The sequence below is a fragment of the Budorcas taxicolor genome, chromosome 4, assembly GCF_023091745.1.
Source record: "Budorcas taxicolor isolate Tak-1 chromosome 4, Takin1.1, whole genome shotgun sequence".
Classification (NCBI taxonomy): Eukaryota; Metazoa; Chordata; class Mammalia; order Artiodactyla; family Bovidae; genus Budorcas; species Budorcas taxicolor.
The window spans coordinates 118,350,288-118,370,518 of NC_068913.1; the positions used below are offsets into that span (position 1 = coordinate 118,350,288).

Below are 20,231 nucleotides of genomic sequence, written 5' to 3' on the forward strand. Positions count from 1 at the left end.
ACGGCTGAGTCGCACCCCAGGAACCGAGCTGGCTTCTCCTAACCCCTCCCCACCCCCAGGGTGGTCCTCAGCACCCCAGGTGTGGACAGTGCTCGGACTAACCTGCGTACGGCGGCTCCTGGTTGGCTGTGGTCTGCTGTCTGTTGGGTCAGCCCTTTAGAATATCACCTCTGATGAGAAGAAGGCTTAGGCCTGGGCCCTCGGGATGCTTTTGGAAGGTCGATGGGAGGGGCTGTGGGAGAAAAAACAAGGATGGTTTGAAAATTAAGAAGCCATCAGAACCCCAGCTTCCCCTCACTGACTCCCCTGAGGTCCGGAGGTGTGTTTCCTGGTGAGGGCGAGCAGAGGCCCTCGCATGGAAGAACATCATGGCAGGGTGCAGTCTGAACAGGGACAGAGGGACGCTTGCAGGGTGTGGAGAGACTTCCTGCTCTTTCATCGTCCCTGACACGTGGCAGCCATGCCTCACCCACCAGGCTGGGGGACGAGGGATCCTTCCCCAGAGACGCTGGCAGAGCCAGGTCCAGAAGGAGCCAGCAGGAGGGCCCAGGGGGACCAGGCAGGCCCTCCCAGGCTCTGCAGGACTCCCCATCAGCTCCTCGGTCCCAGCTTCCTCAATGTGGGGGCCCGGGGGAGAACCACCATCTGACCGCAGACGTCTTCTCGTCTGACAGACAGAAACCAAAGTGAACGGTAGCGGCATTGTGGAGAAAACAGAGATCACAATCACCCCAGGAACCGAGCTGGTTTCTCCTAACCCCTCCCCACCCCAAAGGTGGTCCTCAGCACCCCAGCACCTGAGGAGAAGCCAGCGTTAGGACCAAAGCCTCTTCTTAAATCCTCAAATGACTTGTTACCCTCAGGAGACAAAACAGAATAACACGTGCCGTTTTTTTATTTCAAAGCACCAGACTCTTAGAAATGAAAAATACAGTAGAAATGAAAACTCAGTAGAAAGGTTTAAAGACAAAGGTGAAGACATTTTCCCGAAAATGCAACAGAGACAAAGAGAGACAAAGAGATATGAACAGTGGGAAGGAAGGATGAGATACGGAGAAAAGACACGCGGATAATTTAGAGGCCCAGCCGAGAAATGTACGAGCACATATAGGAGTCAGCTAAATATAATTTTTAAGGATACAAGTGAGATTACTTACAAAACAGAAACAGACCTACAGACATAGAAACAAACTTATAATTACCAAAGGGGAGCGATTGAAAAAAAAGAAAAACAGAGGTGGGATAAATTAGGAGTTTGGGATTAACATGCACGCTGCTGTATATAAAATAGACAAACAACAAGATCCTACTGCACAGCACAGGGAACTCCGCTCAGCACCTGGTAATGACCTCTAGTGGGGGGTAACTTAAAGAAGGATATGCATGAGTGTGTGTGCAACTGAATCCCTTTGCTGTACACCTGACACTAACACACACTGTGAATCAGGTATTCTTAAGTGAAATTTTAAAAATAAATAAACCCAGTCTTTAAGGCGCTGTATCCACTGCCCGCTTTCCCCCCGGCAAAGCTCAGTCTGTCCACACATCACGTCTCACCCCCCCCACCCATGTGTGTCAGTCGCTCAGTTGTGTCCGACTCCTTGCAACCCCATGGACTGTAGCCTGCCAGGATCCCCTGTCCGTGGAATTCTCCCTGCCATGGGCTAAATGCATCCCAGAGCCCTGCTGGCTGTTAACCACAGAGCCCAGCCCAGGGCCACATGAGCAGGAAGAACCCAGGCTGCCCGCCGGGCCCTCACGGTATTGGGTGCCGCCCAGGTGGCCTGTGGACAGGCTGCTGGATCCGTTTCCAGGAGGGCTGGGTCTTCGCTCCAAAAGCTCAGCGCCAGGAATCGCCCTCAGCACGCCTCTGGACTTGGCCTTTGCAGTCTATGGATGGGCAGCCCAAGGGCACCATGAGGGAGGGAGGGGCTGACCCAGCCCAGACCGTGGACTGTGCTCTTGGACCAGGATCGCCCGTAAAGGCTTCCTCTGACTTTGTTCTGCCCTGAAGCCCCAAGGGGGCTGGACGACTGTCTGAGAGTTGAAACCTCCACCCAGACACCCCCTCATGCAAAACATGTCTTGGAATAATAAGATTATTTCAGGCCTGGCTCTAAAAAGAAGCCCCCAGATTAATTAAGATGTCTGAGTTATGCCTTCCAACATGAGGAGGATGGCAGAGCAGATTGAGGGGAGAATGTGTGATCAGCAGAAGAGGAGGTGAGTCCTCAGATCAGCAGTGGGCTCTCGGAGAACAGGAAGAGACCTCTCTGCAGGCTTCAGACACATGCGCTGGCGATTCTGTCAAGCTCAGGGATACCTGGGAGAGAGCGATGCAGGGTAACGGGCACCTCTCGTCTTCCTGGGCCCTTACTTAGCTGGAGACTCTGAGTCGTTTCTGTTCCAGAGGTTTTTTCCCTCTGCAGTGTTCGGCGGTGGCCCGCTTTCTGACTTGCCGGTCTTCGTCGCCCACCTGCGCTGTGGGAGGTTTAATGTTGTCTGGCTTCTCTGGGTTGTGCCTGTTTATTGTCCGGGTACACAGTTGTGTGTGTGTGCTCAGTCGCTTCAGTGTGTCTGACTCTTTGCGACCCTATAGACTGTAGCCAGGCTCCTCTGGCTATGGGATTCTCCAGGCAAGAATACTGGAGTGGGCCGCCATGCCCTCCTGCGGGCATCTTCCCAGCCCGGGGACTGAACCCAGGTCTCTTACGTCTCCTGCACTGGCAGGCGGGCGCCTTACCACGAGTGCCACCTGGGAAGTCTGTACACAGTTGGAAGTGAAAGCCGCTCAGTTGTGTCCGACTCTGCTACTCTTTGCGACAGAATAGTCCATGGAATTCTCCAGACCAGAATACTGGAGAATTCCCCTTTCCCTTCTCCAGGGGATCTCCCCAACCCAGGGATCAAACCCAGGTCTCCTGCATTGCAGGCGGATTCTTTACCAGCTGAACCACAAGGGAACCCCAAATATACACAGTTAAATTGGCTTAAAATAATTCTGTGAAGGGCCTCATCAGTGTCTTAAGATAGCATACCCAGCTCTTGTTCAGAAGGAGCCTGGTTCATTGATGACCACGCACATGGAGCGGGGGAGCCGTGCCCCTACACGCATATAGGACATGTGTCTGGCCAGGTCCTCAGGGCTCCATGGAGACGCCTTGGTCACCCAGCATTCCAGGGTATTCATTCCCGGTGACTGAGCCCCAGGAGTCTCACTTCTGCTGCATTTGACTCTGATGCCATTGAAAGCCTCACCCAGCTTCAAGGATATAAACTCCATCTTTGGATGGAAGGCACATAGATTTTTGAAAAAGCATTTGGGACCAGGAATACTGTTGTGGCCGTGTTGGGGAAACCTCATTTGCCACTCAGGCTGAAAAGATTTGCTGGGTTTTCTCTCTATGGTTTATATTTTAAATATGTCAGTATATATCAGATACGCATTTTTAAACTACATCCACACAATCTGTCCTGAAATTCAGATCTGGACTGACTTGAAGACTGTGGGCAGAGGGTATTATGTAACAGCCCTGCTCTCATTGTGTGAAAGGTCACCTTCTTTATCCCAGCTTTCTGCAGGCTTCGATGTAAGAAGTATTAGAAGTTCCTTGATAAGTAAGATGCATAGCCTCCCATCCAGTTATGTACAGTCCATATTTAAATAGTATGACTTCTCACAGCAAATCTCCAAACTGTCCAGCATTCCTACTGAATATCCCATCTCTTCTTGGAAGAGATGCTTGAATAGAAAAATATAAATTTTTTGGAAAGCCTTTAAGAAATAGTAGAAGCAAATGTCTGAAGTGTAGAAACAGGAAAAGATGTCCTTCCCGCCGTATCTGTGATGATACTTGCTAGTGATGACAAAAGTGTTTAGGACCCTGGGGATTTGTAAGGATTCGTAATGAAGCGGTGACTTCCAGAGTCCCCAACTTTTAACACTCTAATCTGCTCGTACGATTGTTTATTCTGTTGACACGTTGGCAGTTTTTCAGTCTAGCTAATGTTTTAGCAATTGCTCGATAGCAGAAACTTGAAGGGACCTTGTTATTAATGAATGCCATCTTCCGCCAGTACTGCCTGCTTTTGAGAGAAATTCCTCTCAAAACGTGTGTTTCATCCTCAAATACTGCCAGCTGGTAAAGGGATGTGGACCACCCAGAGACCAGTTCCCCCTGTGTCTCCATCACTCGCTGCCTTGCTGCCCTGCGTGTGACCGATGTTCACTCATCAGCTATTCATATAAGTGCCAACCTTGCTTCTAAATCACAAAAGAAAGCTCTCAAATAGCTCTGGAGTTTCCAGGTTTAGATTACCTGTCTTTTACACCATTTCTGTTTGCTGAAACCACCCCTGAGATAAAAGGGTTTTGAGCAATGTGTCTCTGGGCCCATAATAGCGCATTTCCCCAGACTCCGAGAACCGATACCAGTGAGCAGGCAGAGAGGGTGAGAAGCTGCAGGAAGGGCGGGGGAGGAAGTGCCAACCCTCTGAGGGGGAAGGGGACAGAGCACCCTTCTGAGCTGGCTGCTCACTCCATGCACTTCCTCAAAGGGCTCGTCCCGTTCTCCCCAGTCTCCAGGGCTGGGAGCTCATTTCACTCCAGAGGCAGGCCGAGAAGCAAGCCAGTGATGGCTTCCTGTAAGCGTGCTTTCTATGGCACCCTTCTTCGGTTCTTTTGTTCTGTCCTGGAATTTTACTAGAAGCAGGAACAAAAGAGCCCTTGAAATGATCAAACACTTGTGTTTTTCAATTTTATTGAGGTGTAGCTGACTTACAGTGTTGCGTTAATTTCTGCTGTGCAGCAAGGGATTCAGTTATACATACGTATTCTTTCCATTATGGTTCGTTGCACGACGCTGAATGTGGTTCCTTGCGCTATGCGGCGAGACCGTGTTGTTTACCCGCTCTGCGTGCAATAGTTTCCATCCGCTCCCCACCCCGGCGACCACTAGTCTGTTTCCAGCGTCTGTGAGTCTGCTTCTGTCTGGTGGGAACGTTCGTTTACGTCGTATGTTAGATTCCGCATATAACTGCTGCTGTGTGGTATTTGTCTTTTCCTGACGTCCTGCGCTTAGTGTGATAATCCCCGGGTCCGTCCCCGTAACGGCAGACGGCGTGATGTCACTCTCTTGGGGGCTGAGTGATACTCCCCTGTGTGTGTGTATACCGCATCTTCACCCACTCGTCTGCTGATGGACGTTCACGTTGCTTCCGTATCTTGTCGGCTGTGACTCGTGCTGCTGTTAACCTACGGATGTGTGTATCTTTTCAAGTTAGAGATTTTTGCTGGATCAAAGGGCAACTCTAGTGTTTGAAGGAATCTCCGTACTGTTTTCCGTAATGGCTGCACCAATTTGCATTCCCACCAACAGTGCAAGAGGGTTCCCTGTTCTCCACATCCTCTCCAGCATTTATTATGTGTAGACTTTTTAATGATGGTCATGCGCACAGGCTTGAGGTGGCAGCTCATTGTAGCTTCGCTTTGAATCTCTCTAATAAATAGCAATGATGAGCATGTTGCCGTGTGCCCTTTGGCCATCTGTAGGTCTTCTTTGGAGAAATGTCTGTTTAGTCTTCTGCCCATTTTTTGATTGGGTGGTTTTTCTGTTGTTGGGTTGTGTGAGCTTTATGTATATTTTGGATACTAAGCTCTTGTTGGTCACATCATTTGCAAATATTTCCTCCCAGGCTGTGTGTTCTCTTTTTGTTTTGTTAATGGTTTCCTTTGCTGTGTAAAAGTTTGTAAGTTCGGTTAGGTCCCATTTATTTATTTTTGCTTTTAAATCTCTTGTCTTGGGAGAAAATGAAAGTGAAAGTTGCTCAGCTGTGTCTGACTCTTTATGACCCCGTGGACTATACAGTCCATGAAATTCTCCAGGCCAGAATAGTGGGGTGGGTTCCATTCCCTTCTCCAGAGGAATCTTCCCAACCCAGGGATTGAACCCAGGTCTCCTGCATTGCAGGTGGGTTCTTTACCAGCTTAACCACCAGGGAAAGCTGTTTACTGACCTACAAAAACACTGGTACAATTTCTGTCAGATAAAGTTTTTTTTATTTAAATTTATTTAGGTTAATTGGAGGCTGATTGCTTTACAATATTGTATTGGTTTTGCCATACATCAACATGAATCCACCACAGGTATACACGTGTTCTCCATCCTGAACCCCTGTCCCACCTCCCTCCCCGTACCATCCCTCTGGGTCATCCCAGCGCACCAGCCCCGAGCATCCTATATCCTGCATCGAACCTGGACTGGCGATTCGTTTCTTATATGATATTATACGTTTCAATGCCATTCTCCCAAATCATCCCACCCTCTCCCTCTCCCACAGAGTCCAAAAGACTGATCTATACATCTATGTTTCTTCTGCTGTCTCGCCTATGGGGTTATCATTACCATCTTTCTAAATTGCATATATATGCGTTAGTATACCGTATTGGTGTTTTTCTTTGATAAAGTTTTGCCTTTGTTGTGGCGTTTTATGGTATTGTGTCTTCTATGTAAGTCTTAAGGCCATTTTGAATTTATTTTTGTGTATGGTGTTCTAACTCCATTGACTTACATGTGGCTGTCCAGCCTCACCCCACTTGCTGAAGAGACTGTCTTTTGCCCACTGTATATTCTTGCCTCCTCTGTCGAAGGTTAATTGACCATAGGTGTGTCGGTTTATTTCTGGACTCTCTATTTTGTTCTGTTGATCCCTATGTCTGTTTTCGTGCCAATACCATGCTGTCAAAAACTTGTTTTTACTGCTGCATGGTGCAAGGTGGAACCTCCGAGAAGGTAAACAAATGTATTTATTCTAAAGGAGTTCACTCAGACGCCCAGACTGGCACACTCGCTGTGAACACAGAGGGCGTCCACACTGCCACCCTGCCTGCAGAGATCCCCTGAACCGAAGGTGCCTGAGAGTCCGAGAGCCTGAGGCCGCAGGGGCCATCTTGCTTTGGAAAGCCCTGAACGAGTGAATCGTGCCCCCTCTCCCGTCCCCCAGCTCCTCCACTGTCATCAGCAGAAACAGAGCGGTAACACCTCTGCCCTGGTTTCTAGGACCATTGCCGGATCTGCTCACCTACACCTCGCCGTAGCCCCCTGAGGAACAACCCCATGTCACAGAGAAGAAACTGGAAGAGCTCAGAAAGGTTGAGCGTCTCACCCGGAGGCGATACTGCCTGGGCGTGGGCTCTTGGCATTTCATCTGTGTCTGATCCGAAGGCACGTTCTCTCCTACTCAGAAGGGCACTGAGTTAGGGCGTTGCGGCCCGCTGTAATTTCACCCGAGAGTACAGGACGTGTGTTGTCACACTGTCTGGGTGTCTGCTCCTAGAGACGGGGGCCTGGAGGAGCAGGAGCAAGGAGAGGCATGTGGTGATGTGGGGAGGAGAGCGTGGAAAGGTCAGGTCCCCCAGGCCCTGCAGAGTGGCAGCCCCGTGCGGCACCGTGGGGTGTTCATGGGGCCTGCTCTGAGCATCAGACCTTCTAGAGGGGGTGGGGGCCAGGCTGAGAGGCACGCGGACTGCACCCTGACCTGGCCGGGCTCCTTTAGTTTGGCTCACACAGCCCCCACTGGCCCCTGGGTGTGGTGGGGAAATGGACAGGGGTGGGCTCCCTCCCCATGCAGACGCCGCCCCCTCCCTCCAGAGGGCCAGCAGGGAGCTTGGGTTCGCTGCCTGCTGTCATCTCCTCTGAGACTGTCCACCCTTTCCAGGGGGAAGCATGGGAATTCCGATTCAGGGAGCGCGTCCTGGGGAGGCAGTAAGAGCGTGACGGCTTGACGCCAGGTCATGAGCAGAGCAGAGGTCACCTTGCACCTAGGCTTTGCCCGTGAGTGTTGACACCTGGAGCAGCCGCAGTGAGGGCTCCTACTCCCCTTCCTCCTCCCTCTCCTCTCCTTGTATTTAGAGCTGATCTTCCTGTGTGGTTTTATTTAATACCTGTGCTTGTCATCATGTATATTAGAGTATGGGACTTCCGAGGTATCTCAGTGGTAAAGAACCCGCCTGCCGACCCAGGAGACGTGGAGACTCGGGTTCGATCCCTGGGCTGGGAAGATCCCCTGGAGAAGGGAATGGCTACCCACTCCAGTATTCCTGCCTGGAGAATCCCCGGGGACAGAGGAGCCTGGCGGGGTCCACGGGGTCATAGAGAGTCAGACACGGCTGAGTGACTGAGTGCACACTCCCACATTAAAGTGTCCCTGTAGATGGGGTGGGTGGAGATGTCACAGATACTTCCGAACAAGCCTCCCCTAGTCACTCTCTCAGTGAGAGAGCTTCTCTGCCTGGAAACTTCGATGTCCAGATCTTTCACAAGGAAAGGAACTTCCCATAGATCATAGATATAGAAGCATCTTAAGATGAGTGGTAAGACACGCACTCAAGTGCTGGCCATTCAGGAAGGGTTTGTGCCTAGAAGGATGCCTGCCCTAAAGGATTAAATTGTGTAATTTAAGATATACATAAAAATGATAACACAAAGCTTTAAGTTCTGAATCAGCTTAAGATATCGCAAACCCTAGACTAGACACTATATTTACCCATCAGCCATCCATTTGTTTATTATTTAGTCAGTATACATAGACATCTACAATGTGTCAGACCCTATGCTACAACTGGGAGTATATCTTTTATTTTTATATTACCCACCATGCAAGGTACATACTTCGTTCCACACTAATAATGCTATTTTCTGATGTCTTTCACCGTAAAAGTTTAGGAACCAAATAAGCAATTTTCTTTGCTTTTCTTTGCCAAATGCCGTTTTTGTTGGGAAGCTTTTCAATCCCCTGAACTCCCGTTGGAAGATAAATGAGTAAACTTGGCTACATTAATTTGCTTTTCAAAATTCAACATGATTTATGCCCTATTTTGTTTATTGCTCAAATAAGCAAAATAAGAACGGATGGCATGATTATTTTGAGATATAGGAAGTCCAGATAATTTTATTCTTCCTTAATCTTTTTTTTAACGAATTCATCTCTATCCTGGAGATGATTCATCACAGAGCTTACCGTGGATTTTTAAAAATAAATAGTAAATAGAAAGGAAGATAGCAAAAGGGTAGAAGGCACCAACCAATCCCCAAATAAATCCATAGCTTTCTGCATTTTCTTTCTTATTCTCTCTATGTGTATCTCTCTCTCTCACACACACACACACTCACCCTTGAGAATAACCCAGTCCATGATGGAAAATCATTTGATGACAGGGAACCAGGTCTTGGGCTCAAGGCAGAGAGATCTGCAAGTGGTCCCCGCAGCTGGGGGAGCTGTGTGGAGCTGGCATCCGGGCCTCTGTGATGGAGAAGCCTCCTCCACGTGAAGCCATATGAAAGCACAGCAAGAAGTCAGCAGACAAAGCTTCCTTGGTCTCCCCTCTGAGCGTCTTCCTGCTTTGTTCTTCAGTCTGTTGGAGAATTTTTTTTTCCCTTTGACCAAAGCAGGAGATTTACCTTCAAACAAAAGTTAATCAGCTATGTGTCCTTGAGCAAATCACTTACGACTCAGGGCTTCAATTGCTCTGAGAAATGAAGTTTCTTGGGGCTATAGTAACAAGTTACCACGAACCGAGTGGCTTAAAGCAACGGGAATTTATTCTCTCCCGGTTCTGAAAGTCAGTGGTCTGAAATTGGGGTGTCAGCGAGATCGCGCTCCCTCTGACACTTCTCGGGGGGACTCTTTCTCGCCTCCTCCGGCCCCTGGAGGATGCACTCGGGCCCTGGCACGCCTTGGCTTGCAGGCACCTCGCTCTGATCTCTGCCTCCATCGTCACGTGCCCTTCTCCCTCTGTGTCTGTTCTCTGCGTCTCATCTTCTTATGAAGACTCCAGCCACCAGATTTCCATCAGCCTCTCTCCTTTTCCAGAATGACCTTATATTAATGTGATGATGTCAGCCAGGAGCCTATTTAAAAATAAGGTCAGGACTCAGCATCTCCTCTGGGGGGACAGAATTTGACCCACAATGCATAGCGTTGGCTGCTTGACCTCTAAGATGCCTGGAGCAGATTCCCAGCTTGCACGACCAGGCAGAGGCAGAGAGGGCTCAGTTCACTCGTGTCAATACTGAGGACTAGGGGATGGCCCAGTGGAGACGCCCCATATGCCATCTGAGGTGTGGGGGAGACCCGGGCTGGGATGTGATCTTGGTGCTCCTCAGAGTAGGAATTGAGATTGACCGTGACTGTGAATGTTCAAATGACCGCACAATTGCGGTCATCTCGCACGCTAGTAAGGTCATGCTGAAAATCCTCCAACTTAGGTTTCAAAAGTATGTGAACCGAGAACTTCCAGATGTTCAAGCTGGATTTAGAAAAGGTAGAGGAACCAGAGATCAAATTGCCAGCATCAGCTGGATCACAGAAAAAGCAAGAGAATTCCAAAAAAAATCTACTTCTGTTTCATTGACTACACTAAAGCCTTTGACTGTGTGGACCACAGCAAACGAAAATTCTTCAAGAGATGGGAATACCAGACCACCTTACCTGCCTACTGAGAAATCTGTATGTAGGTCAAGAAGCAACAGTTAGAACCGGATGTGAAACAACAGACTGGTTGTTTCAAATAGGGAAAGGAGTAGGTCAAGGCTGTATATTGTCACCCTGCTTATTTAACTTCTATGCAGAGGACATCATGCAAAATGCCAGGCTGGATGAAGCACAAGCTGGAATCAAGATTGCCGGGAGAAGTATCAATAACCTCAGATATGCAGATGACACCACACTTAAAACAGAAAGTGAAGAAGAACTAAAGAGCCTCTTGATGAAAGTGAAAGAGGAAAGTGAAAAAGCCTGGCTTAAAACTCAATGTTCAAAAATTGAAGATCATGGCAAATAGATGGGGAAACAATGGAAACAGTGAGAGACCATTTTATTGGGCTCCAGAATCACTGGGGATGTGACTGCAGCCATGAAATTAAAAGATGCTTGCTCCTTCAAAGAAAAGCTATGACAAACCTAGACAGCATATTAAAAAGCAGAGACATTACTTTGCCAACAAAGGTCCACCTAGTCAAAGCTATGGTTTTTCCAGTATTCATGTACAGACATGAGAGTTGGACTATAAAGAAAGCTAAGCACCAAAGAATTGATGTTTTCAGACTGTGGTGCTGGAGAGGACTCTTGAGAATCCCTTGGACAGCAAGGAGGTCAAACCAGTCAATCCTAAACAAAATCAACCCCGAATATTCAATGGAAGGACAGATGCTGAAGCTCCAATACTTTGGCCACCTGATGCGAGAGCCAACTCATTAGAAAATACCCCGATGCTGGGTAATATTGAGGGCAAGAGGAGAAGGGGATGACAGAGGATGAGATGGTTGGATGGCGTCACCGACTCAGTGGACATGGGTTTGAGCAAGCTCCAGGAGTTGGTGATGGACAGGGAAGCCTGGCGTGCTGCAGTCCATGGGGTCACAAAGAGTCGGACATGACTGAATAGCTGAACAACAGCGAAAATGCCTGTAGGGAGATCACCAGGGTGGGAGTGCAGTGCGAGGGGCAGGTGGGCCAATGGAGCCCAGGACACTCAGTTTCGAGGAGGAGGCGGAAGAAGAGCCCACAGAAGGAGAGTTTGGCAACTCAGTGGTGATGGGAGACCTTAGGAGCAGCCCAGCTCCACAGTGGGATGGAAGCCACACTCCCCTAGGTTGAAAACAGGCTGGAAGGTCAGAAAATGACCCCTGCATGTGACCTACTTCTTGAGGTTCCAGAGGAAAGACAGGGGTGAATCATAAATGAATGAAATGGTGTTTTCTCTGTCCCTTTGGTAGGCTTGTCTCGTATGTAAATGGGAAAGTACCCCTTGGAAAAAGTAACAATGAAGAGAGAGGACAAAGTAGAAAGAGCAGACAGAGCCAGTCCTCGGGAATCTGGGGCTTCATGAGAGTTACTCCACCGCAAAGTGGGCCCTCCTGCCCCGCTGGTGGGGATGTAAGTTGGTGCAGCCACTATGGAGAACAGTATGGAGGTTCCGAAAAAGCTACAAACAGAGCTGTCATTTCCAGCAGTCCCACTTCTGAGCATGTATCTGGACAAAACGTATAATTCAAAAAGATACATTCACCTCTACGTTCCTAGCTGCACTGTGTACAGCAGCTATGACATGGCAGTAAGCTCCGTGTGCATCACCAGGTGAAGGAAAAAGGACAATGTGTGTGGTGTCTGTGTGTATACAATGAAATATTGCTCAGCCATAAAAGGACCGAAATAATGCCGTTTGCAGCACCATGGATGGGCCTAGATTACACTATCTCACTAAGTGAAGGAAGTCAGGAAAAGAGGAACACCACACGCGTCTCTTCCATGAGAGATCCAAACTACGGCACAAATGGACGTACGTGCCAAGCAGAAACACACTCAGAGATGGAGAGAGCAGACCTGTGAGTGCAGAGGGAAGGGGCTGGGGGATGGATTGGGAGTTTGGAGTTAACAGATGCAAGCTGTCACCTAACGGATGAGCAGACAGGTCTTCTGTGCAGCCCAGGGAACTATGTTCAGCATCCTGTAATAAACCATAATGGGGGAGAATATGGAAAAATGTATTTATATGTGTAACTTAATCTTTGCTGTACAGCAGAAGTTAACACAGCATTGTAAATCAGCTGCATGTACGTGTATGTGTGCATGTGCATGCGTGTGTGTGTGCACGTGTGTGTGTGTGCGTGCTCAGTCGTGTCTGACTCTCTGCGACCCCATGGACTGTAGCCCTCCAGGCTCCTCTGTCCATGGGATTTCAGGCAAGAATACTGGAGTGGGCTGCCGTTTCCTTCAGAGCAGCAAGTTCCTCCTGGAAGGTGACCAGAACTAGGCCCCTTCCCGTCTGCCCCACAGGTGGGTCTCTGCTCAGAGCAGAGGAGGAAGGGGGCAGCAGATGAAAGGGGACGTGAAGAGAGAGGAGAGATTGGAGTTGGTGTCGAGAGGCTGGCAAGCACCCAAGCCCTAGTAAGGACAGCGACAGGTGGGTTAGTCCCAGTGAGGGGAGGGACTCCGGTTGGCTCCGTGCTTTTCTCTGCTGGTTCCAGGGGTCTGGGTGTGTCAGGGAGAGGGGGAGGCTGGAAGAGATGCACTTTTAACGTGAAAGGAAAAGAATCCGACATAATCACGTGCAGATACAAAAATACAGGTTTATTTTACAGAAACAGATGTGGAGTGTATGGTTAAGAGCTAACTTTTCTGTACCAAGCTCCAATCTAATATAAGAATATAGGTCATGTGTTGGGTTGCTGAGTTCTGTAAATTTGTCCTTACAGTTGATATGTGATTGGACCTTTTGTTAAAATTACATAGAATTTGTGGTGCAATTTGTGTGTGTGTGTGTGCGTGCGCGTGTGTCTGTGTGCACTCACTTGCTCAGTTGTGTCCAATTCTTTGCAACCCCATGGACTGTAGCCCTCCAGGCTCCTCTGCCCATGGAATTTTCCAAGAAGACTGGAGTGGGTTGCCATTTCCTACCCCAGGGGATTTACCAGTTTGCCAGTGAGTAAGTGGGCATTTACCAAGTATGTACTAGATAATGGGCTGCCCTGGCGGCTCAGTGGTAAAGAGTTTGCCCGCAGTGCAGGAGACGCAGGTTCAGTCCCTGGTTGGGAAGATCCCCTGGAGAAGGGAATGGCAACCCACTCCAGCATTCTTGCCTGGAGGATTCCACGGACAGAGGAGCTTGGCGGGCTACAGTCCACAGGGTCGCAGAGAGTTGGACACGACCGAGCGAGAAACACTTTCACTTTCAAGTGCTGTGTTGCCTGCCGTCAGTATATACAGTCTCGTATCCTGTTGAATCACGGGATCTGTGCTCACGTGTGATCAGCCCAGACGCATGGCCTGTGCCTCAGGAAGCTGGAACCTGGGCGCTAGACTTCTGATCGCTACCCTGAGGCTCTTCCTATAACTTTGCTGCCTCCAGGCTGTGGACACTTGTCTGTCGTCTCTAGAGAAGGAGAAACGGTCTCCTGAGCACAGGGGAGCGGAGGTAATGAGGCTGGACGCGTGTGTGTGGGCGGGCGCATTGGCCTGGCGCTCAGCCAGCCTTCTGAGACAGTTTACCTACTGGAGGTATGATCTCTGGGCAGCACTTATGGAAATTTTTACAGGAATTCACAGTTGTTAGATCAGAGAGAAGTTCATCAGCTATTGTGAGTATCCTAGACACCTGCTAGAAATCATAACCGAACAAGCTAATTTTCAGTAATAAGTAAGGCTACTTCTTTCTGATCCCCTACCCTGTCCTCTGTGCTTCGAAAATTCTGTAAACCCAGGACAGGTGAATTCATTAGACCTTTAAACCTGCTAAAGTTATTTCCCTTAGTACCATCCATCCATCTGTAGTCCATCCATCTTGTTTGTTTATTCAAATGCGTGTATTGAGCGCTGTCGCTGTGTTAGATACAGAAGTCATGGTTTTTCAATTATTGAATCAGTATCACAGTATGTCAGGGTTGGGGAAATTCTCCAACTTTTCATTACATACTATAATAATTTTTATAACCAACGAGCTGTAAGCTACTAAGATTCTTCAGAATAGTTTTAGCTTTTTATTTTGAAGTAATTTTAGACGAACAAAAGTTGCAAAAATACTACAGAGTTCTCTTCTATGCCTCACTCGGCTTCTCCTGCTGTTAATGTATCAGTGTTTCATACCCATGGTGTTATTATCAGGAACAGAAAATTAACACTGGTACAGTGTTATTCACTCAAGGGCAGACCTCATGTGCACTTGACCAGCTTTTCCATCAGTGCTTTTTTCCCTGTATCAGAATCCCACATTCTTGCAGGCAGTAATTCCCCTCAGCCCCCTCCAGGCTGTGACATGTCCTCCGTCTTCCCTTCCCTTTTGTGGGAAGAAAGGTCACTTTTGAAGATCGCTGGTCAGCTGTTTGGCTGAGCGCCTCCATCTGGGTTTGTCTGAAGTTTATTCATGATTGGAGAGAGGCGATGCATTCTTAGCAAAGATGCTGTTACCGACCCACCCCAGTTGGTTCCCAACAGCGGCCCTCCTGCCGTGTGAGGAGCCAGTAGAAGGAGAAGGATCTGAGCTCAGCAGCAGAGAGGAGCTTCGTCCTCTGATGTAAGGACTAGAAGGACGCTGAGGTGGGAGGCTGGCCTTCAGAACACATGCTCTTCTGCACGTCGGGTTAGGGCTGCTTTATCAAGCGTGGTCGGGGCGGGGGCGGGGCTCGAGGAGCGGGGCTCAAGGGGTGGGGCGCCGCCATCTTGAGTCACAGAGATGTGTGCCGCATCTCTGCACACACCCCTGAGGCGAGGTGGCGGAGCTGCGATTTCACCCCAGAAACTCTGGTGGTCTGAAGGGCCAGGGGCGAGGCCTCTGCATCTGGTCCCCTGTGAGCAAGTGGGATTACATGAAGCACAAGGGGGTAAACAGGTTAGATTTCTTTTTTTACCCAGATTCTATGTTTATTCCCTGGGAATTGATAATGGGCGTTGCCAGTGATGAGCTTCCTTGATAGCTCAACTGGTAAAGAATCAGCCTGCAAGTCAGGAGACCTCGGTTCGATTCCTGGGTCGGGAAGATCCGCTGGAGAGGGGATGGGCTACCCACTCCAGTATTCTTGGGCTTCCTTGGTGGCTCAGCTGGTAAAGAATCCACCTGCAATGCAGGAGACCTGGGTTCGATCCCTGGGTTGGGAAGATCCCATGGAGAAGAGAAAGGCTACCCACTCCAGTATTCTGGCCTGGAGAATTCCATGGGCTGTATAGTCCATGGGGTGGCAAAGAGTCGGACACAACGGAGCGACTTTCACTCTCGCCAGTTGACAGTACCGAATATATGATGATTTATTTTTCTCAGTGCACCTGGCTGGGTGGTCCTGATGCTGACATGTTTTACTTCTGGTGATGCTGACCTTGATCTCTTGGTTAAGTTGCTGTCTTCCAGGTTTCTCCTTGGGAAGTTGCTATCTTCTCCTTTGGGGTGATAAGCATCTTGCAGGAGATACTTTGAGACTATGCAAATCATTTCTCTTCAGACTTTCCCTGCTAACTTCAGCATCCATCATGGATCTTGTCTGCAGCAGTCATCTCTCTGCTGTTCCCCCAAGGGGGATGCTCTTTCCTTATTCTGCATTTATTGATTGGAATTCTGTTATGAGGGGAGCTGCTCTCCCCTCTTCTTTATATTAGTAAGGCTCATGAATACTTATTCTCTGGGTCATTATTGTTCTTGATTCTGTTGCTCAGATTATTCCACCTTTGGCCATGCGAGCTTTAGCTTCTGCCTTCTGTTAGCAAGCTCTATCTTTTCTGAGTCTTTCCGTATTTTCTGGTCCATGAGATGTTCCAGACTCATCTTGCATTTTTGCTGTTGGGAGAAGGCAATGGCACCCCACTCCAGTACTCTTGCCTGGAAAATCCCATGGACGGAGGAGCCTGGTAGGCTGCAGTCCGTGGGGTCGCGAAGAGTCAGACACGATTGAGCAACTTCACTTTCACTTTTCACTCTCATGCATTGGAGAAGGAAATGGCAAGCCACTCCAGTGTTCTTGCCTGGAGAATCCCAGGGACCGGGGAGCCTGGTGGACTGCCGTCTATGGGGTTGCACAGAGTCGGACACGACTGAAGCAACTTAGCAGCAGCAGCAGCAGCAGCCTGTTTATGGTTTCTCCTCCTGCAAGCCCTGTTCTTTTTTAATTGGAAGATGGTGCTCAGAGACCAGGATGAGGGTCCAGGGTAGGCTCGTTTTCTCCTGGGTGTCCCTGGGTCTAGGCTTCTCCATGAACAGAGCAAGGGCGTGTAGCTATGTGCACTAACCTGTAGATACACACATAACTGGATTTTGGATCTGTCTGTATATGTGTGAGTGTATGTGTGTCGGTGAGAAATGATATCAGTGTAGTTTCAGTTTATATTTCTCTAATTTTTGAATGCGTTTGAGTCCTTTTTAATACATTTCTCTGTATTTTTGTGAATTATCTTTTCATGTCTTTTTCTTGTGTTTCTTTTTGCTTGTTCTTTTATAACCTTGATAGTTTTAGAGTTTTTATGTAATAGTGATATTAGCCATTCATTTGTTATGAATATTTTCTCCCAGTTTGCCAATTATCTTTCATTTGTGGTTTTTGTCATGCAGAACATGTACTGTTATGTAAATTTACCTCACTTTTATCACTGCTGGGTTTTGAGTCAACCTTAGAAAGCCTTTCGCACTTACATTTATGAAAATGCTTTGAAATGTTAAAAGCATACAGAGGCAGAGTTGGCTACAAGTCATCTGGAAGCTGGAATGTTGAGGCCCTTCTGCCTGCCTGGGTGTCCGCCTCTCCGCGACCGCTGTTATCACTCTTGCTTAGCGCTTATCATCCACCTTCAGGCTTCCGCGGTTTCCCCAGACCCGTCTCCACAGTGCCTGAACCCCGGGGCCTTTGCAGACTATCCTGTCTCCCTTAACACCTTTTGGTCTGCAGTGCACTCTGTTTCGTCCTTGTAGTGCTATTGAGCATTTGTTAATACTTTAGAATTTTCTACTGATCGAAGCTCTGAATCAGCCCATCTCACTCACCTCCCTTCCCTTCTTGCTTCATCTTGGTTCAGACAGCTCCTAAAACTCAGCATCTGTCTTTTCCTAAGACCACTCAACCCTGGTCTCTCTAGACGAATGGGCACCTTCTCAGCTGTGTCTTCTGCACAAAAAACACTGTATTTCAGTGACAGGCGCTCCTCTGCAGAGCCTGGCATGTGCGGCAGACGTGTCTGAAAGAAGCTCGAACTTCAGTCTTTCCTACATGAGTACACAGTGGTAGCTACAAAATACACTGAAATAGTTAATATTTATAAAAGTGTTAGGTTTTTCCTTTTATTACTATGACTTATTCACTAGGACCGTTATTTAAATACATAGGATTTTTTAAAGTGTGGCATTTTGCATATCAATAAATTAAGAAGGAAAAATGTGATGCTTAAAAGAAAAAAAAAAATCCTCCCCCTTCTCTCCTTGTCCCTCTCTTCCTCCCTCCCTCCTTCACCACTTCCTTCTTCCCCCACCCCACCCTTCTTCTGTATCAGCACAAACTAAAGGGTGGGCTCTGTCCTGAGGCTGCTGTTTGGGAAGGTAAGAGTGAGCCAGCTCAGGGGGAAAGCCAAAGATGGAGATGGAAGTTGTGGGGAGTTACACCCTGCAGAGCTGCACATTTCCATTTTTAATTTTGACTATTAGGGATATTCTAGAAATCTGTCTACACACCTCTCTGCATGTTCTCTCTTGATGAATATTTACTATGGAAGTTAAGCAATGACCAACCTATTTCAGTTTCATGTAAATTATATGTATATCTGAAGAAATCTAGTGGAGGCTGAATGAGATGTTTTAATTGAATAACACAAGCTCCTGAAAATGATATGGTGGAAGAAACACGAGTGAGCTCCAGGTGGAAGATAATATCACATCATCTTAACTTCTTCTTTCCCACCTTTTTCTTTGCTTTTTCCTTTCAGGGACCCTCAGAGCCTGGATCCACCGGAAGTTAGCAATGCAAAACTTCAGTATGCGGGATGGGGCCCCAAGGGTCAGCAGCTGGTAAGCACATCGCTTTCAGTGACCAAGTGTCCATGACGATGAACTTTATGTTTTGCAGACTGAATGTATCTCACTAGACTCAGAATCTGTGTCTGTGTGAATTACGTTTTGGGAAAGTACCCCAGGACATCTGCATGTGTAAATGGCCGTCTCTTTCGCTACAGATCTCGGTTGAAATTGAAAGAGCATATGCCTTGGTTCTGGTCCCTGCTGTCCTTAAAGCAGTCCCTGACTGGGCCGTGTGTGTTGTCTGTGAACTTAACCGTGAATCTGAGATGGACCTCATCGGAGGACAGCAGATGGGATGGTCAGAACGGTGGAGTCGTGGAACGCTCTTTGGTCCTGCTCGTGGGACTCAGGTTCTTTCCTTGGGAGGGTTTCATGAGAAAAGTAAATTTGCAGTTGCTGTGGGCCTGGGCTCCCAGAGCACAGAGTCTGCAGAGCGCCCAGAACTGCTGGGGCCGTCTCTGCTTTACGCCAAAAAGCTCCATGGATTCCCACTCAAATTGGCAAAACTAAGGCGTTTCGAGATACCCAATGGCCAAGACAGTGTAGCAAAAAGGGGTCTGAACAAGTGGTTAAAAGACGTGGGTTCTAACCCTGGGAGTTCATGAACTAGACGCCAGGCTGCCATCGGCTAGCCCAGCTCCTGCATGAAAGATCTGGGTGAGGTGAGCCCTCGGGTTCATCCCTAGCGTTGCTTCTATCTAAAACCGGGTGATACTCGTCAGTTCCAGTAACAAGGTCACGTGACCCTTTCCGGAAAGCGCCTGCAGCCTGAAGATCAGGTGGCATGGCGGCGGACCATTTTCTTCTACATCTTTGAGCCAATTAATAAAGCTGCCTCTTTAAAACTCTTCCTAAAATAGCGCAGAAAATGATCACGTTAAAAACCTTGGGGTGAGATTCTGTTGAACAGACTGCCTACTGTCTTAGAATTAAAGTTTTCTTACTTTCCCCAATAGTACAATTATTTTTTCTCGGTTGTGTGTTAATTCCATTGCCTCGAATTGATTTGAAGACGCAGGAGGGTGTAGGCCACCCGGCTGTGTTAGCTGCTGCCCGAATGTCCCCTGTGCTGCACACTTACTGAGCAGAGGTTTCAAAAGGCACATTTAATGGGTCTAAACCAGTGACAAGAGGGCAGGAGGGTGCCGCGAGCTGACTCGCAGAATGACACCCATCCACCAGTTAGTCACAGCCAGGAGAGGAGAGTTGTCTTTGCTCAAAGCTGCAAACGCTGTGCAAGGAAAAAAATCACAATTCCATAGGAGATTGCAGAAGACTGGGGTGCTGAAGACTCAGGCCAGGCTGCACTGCGGTCAGGGCTGGGCTAGGCGATTATGGAAGCTGTTATTTCCATCTCCTGAAGAATAACCAGCAGCAGAACTAGGGTCAGCTTCTTTGAGAAAGCTCCTCTGGCCCCTCTGCCCGCGTGGCCAGGCCCCCTCTCTGGGCACCCCAGTGTCTTACCACACAAACTCCTTTCACACACGAGTTCCTGCCCACACATCTCTCCCCGGTGGGGTGGTCCTCGGTCTAAGCCCCAAGTGCTTTCCATCTGTGAATTCTGAGCATCTGACTCCATGCCTGGCACTTGGGAAATAACTGTTGAGGTCCAAAGTAAATGCATGAACGGACAGATGAATCGTCAGCTGATATGTTCTTGTGGTTCTCAACCACTTACATATAAAATAATTGG

At 48.4% G+C, this 20,231-nt stretch overlaps 1 protein-coding gene across 1 annotated transcript in view; it reads left to right on the top strand.

Moving 5' to 3' along the window:
• DPP6 (dipeptidyl peptidase like 6) overlaps window positions 1-20,231 on the top strand; it is a 795,167-nt gene that overhangs the window by 611,998 nt on the left and 162,938 nt on the right. The window contains exon 7 of the mRNA XM_052638993.1: window positions 18,448-18,529. Within this exon, the coding sequence (XP_052494953.1) occupies window positions 18,448-18,529 (82 nt within the window). The remainder of the gene's footprint in view (window positions 1-18,447; window positions 18,530-20,231) is intronic.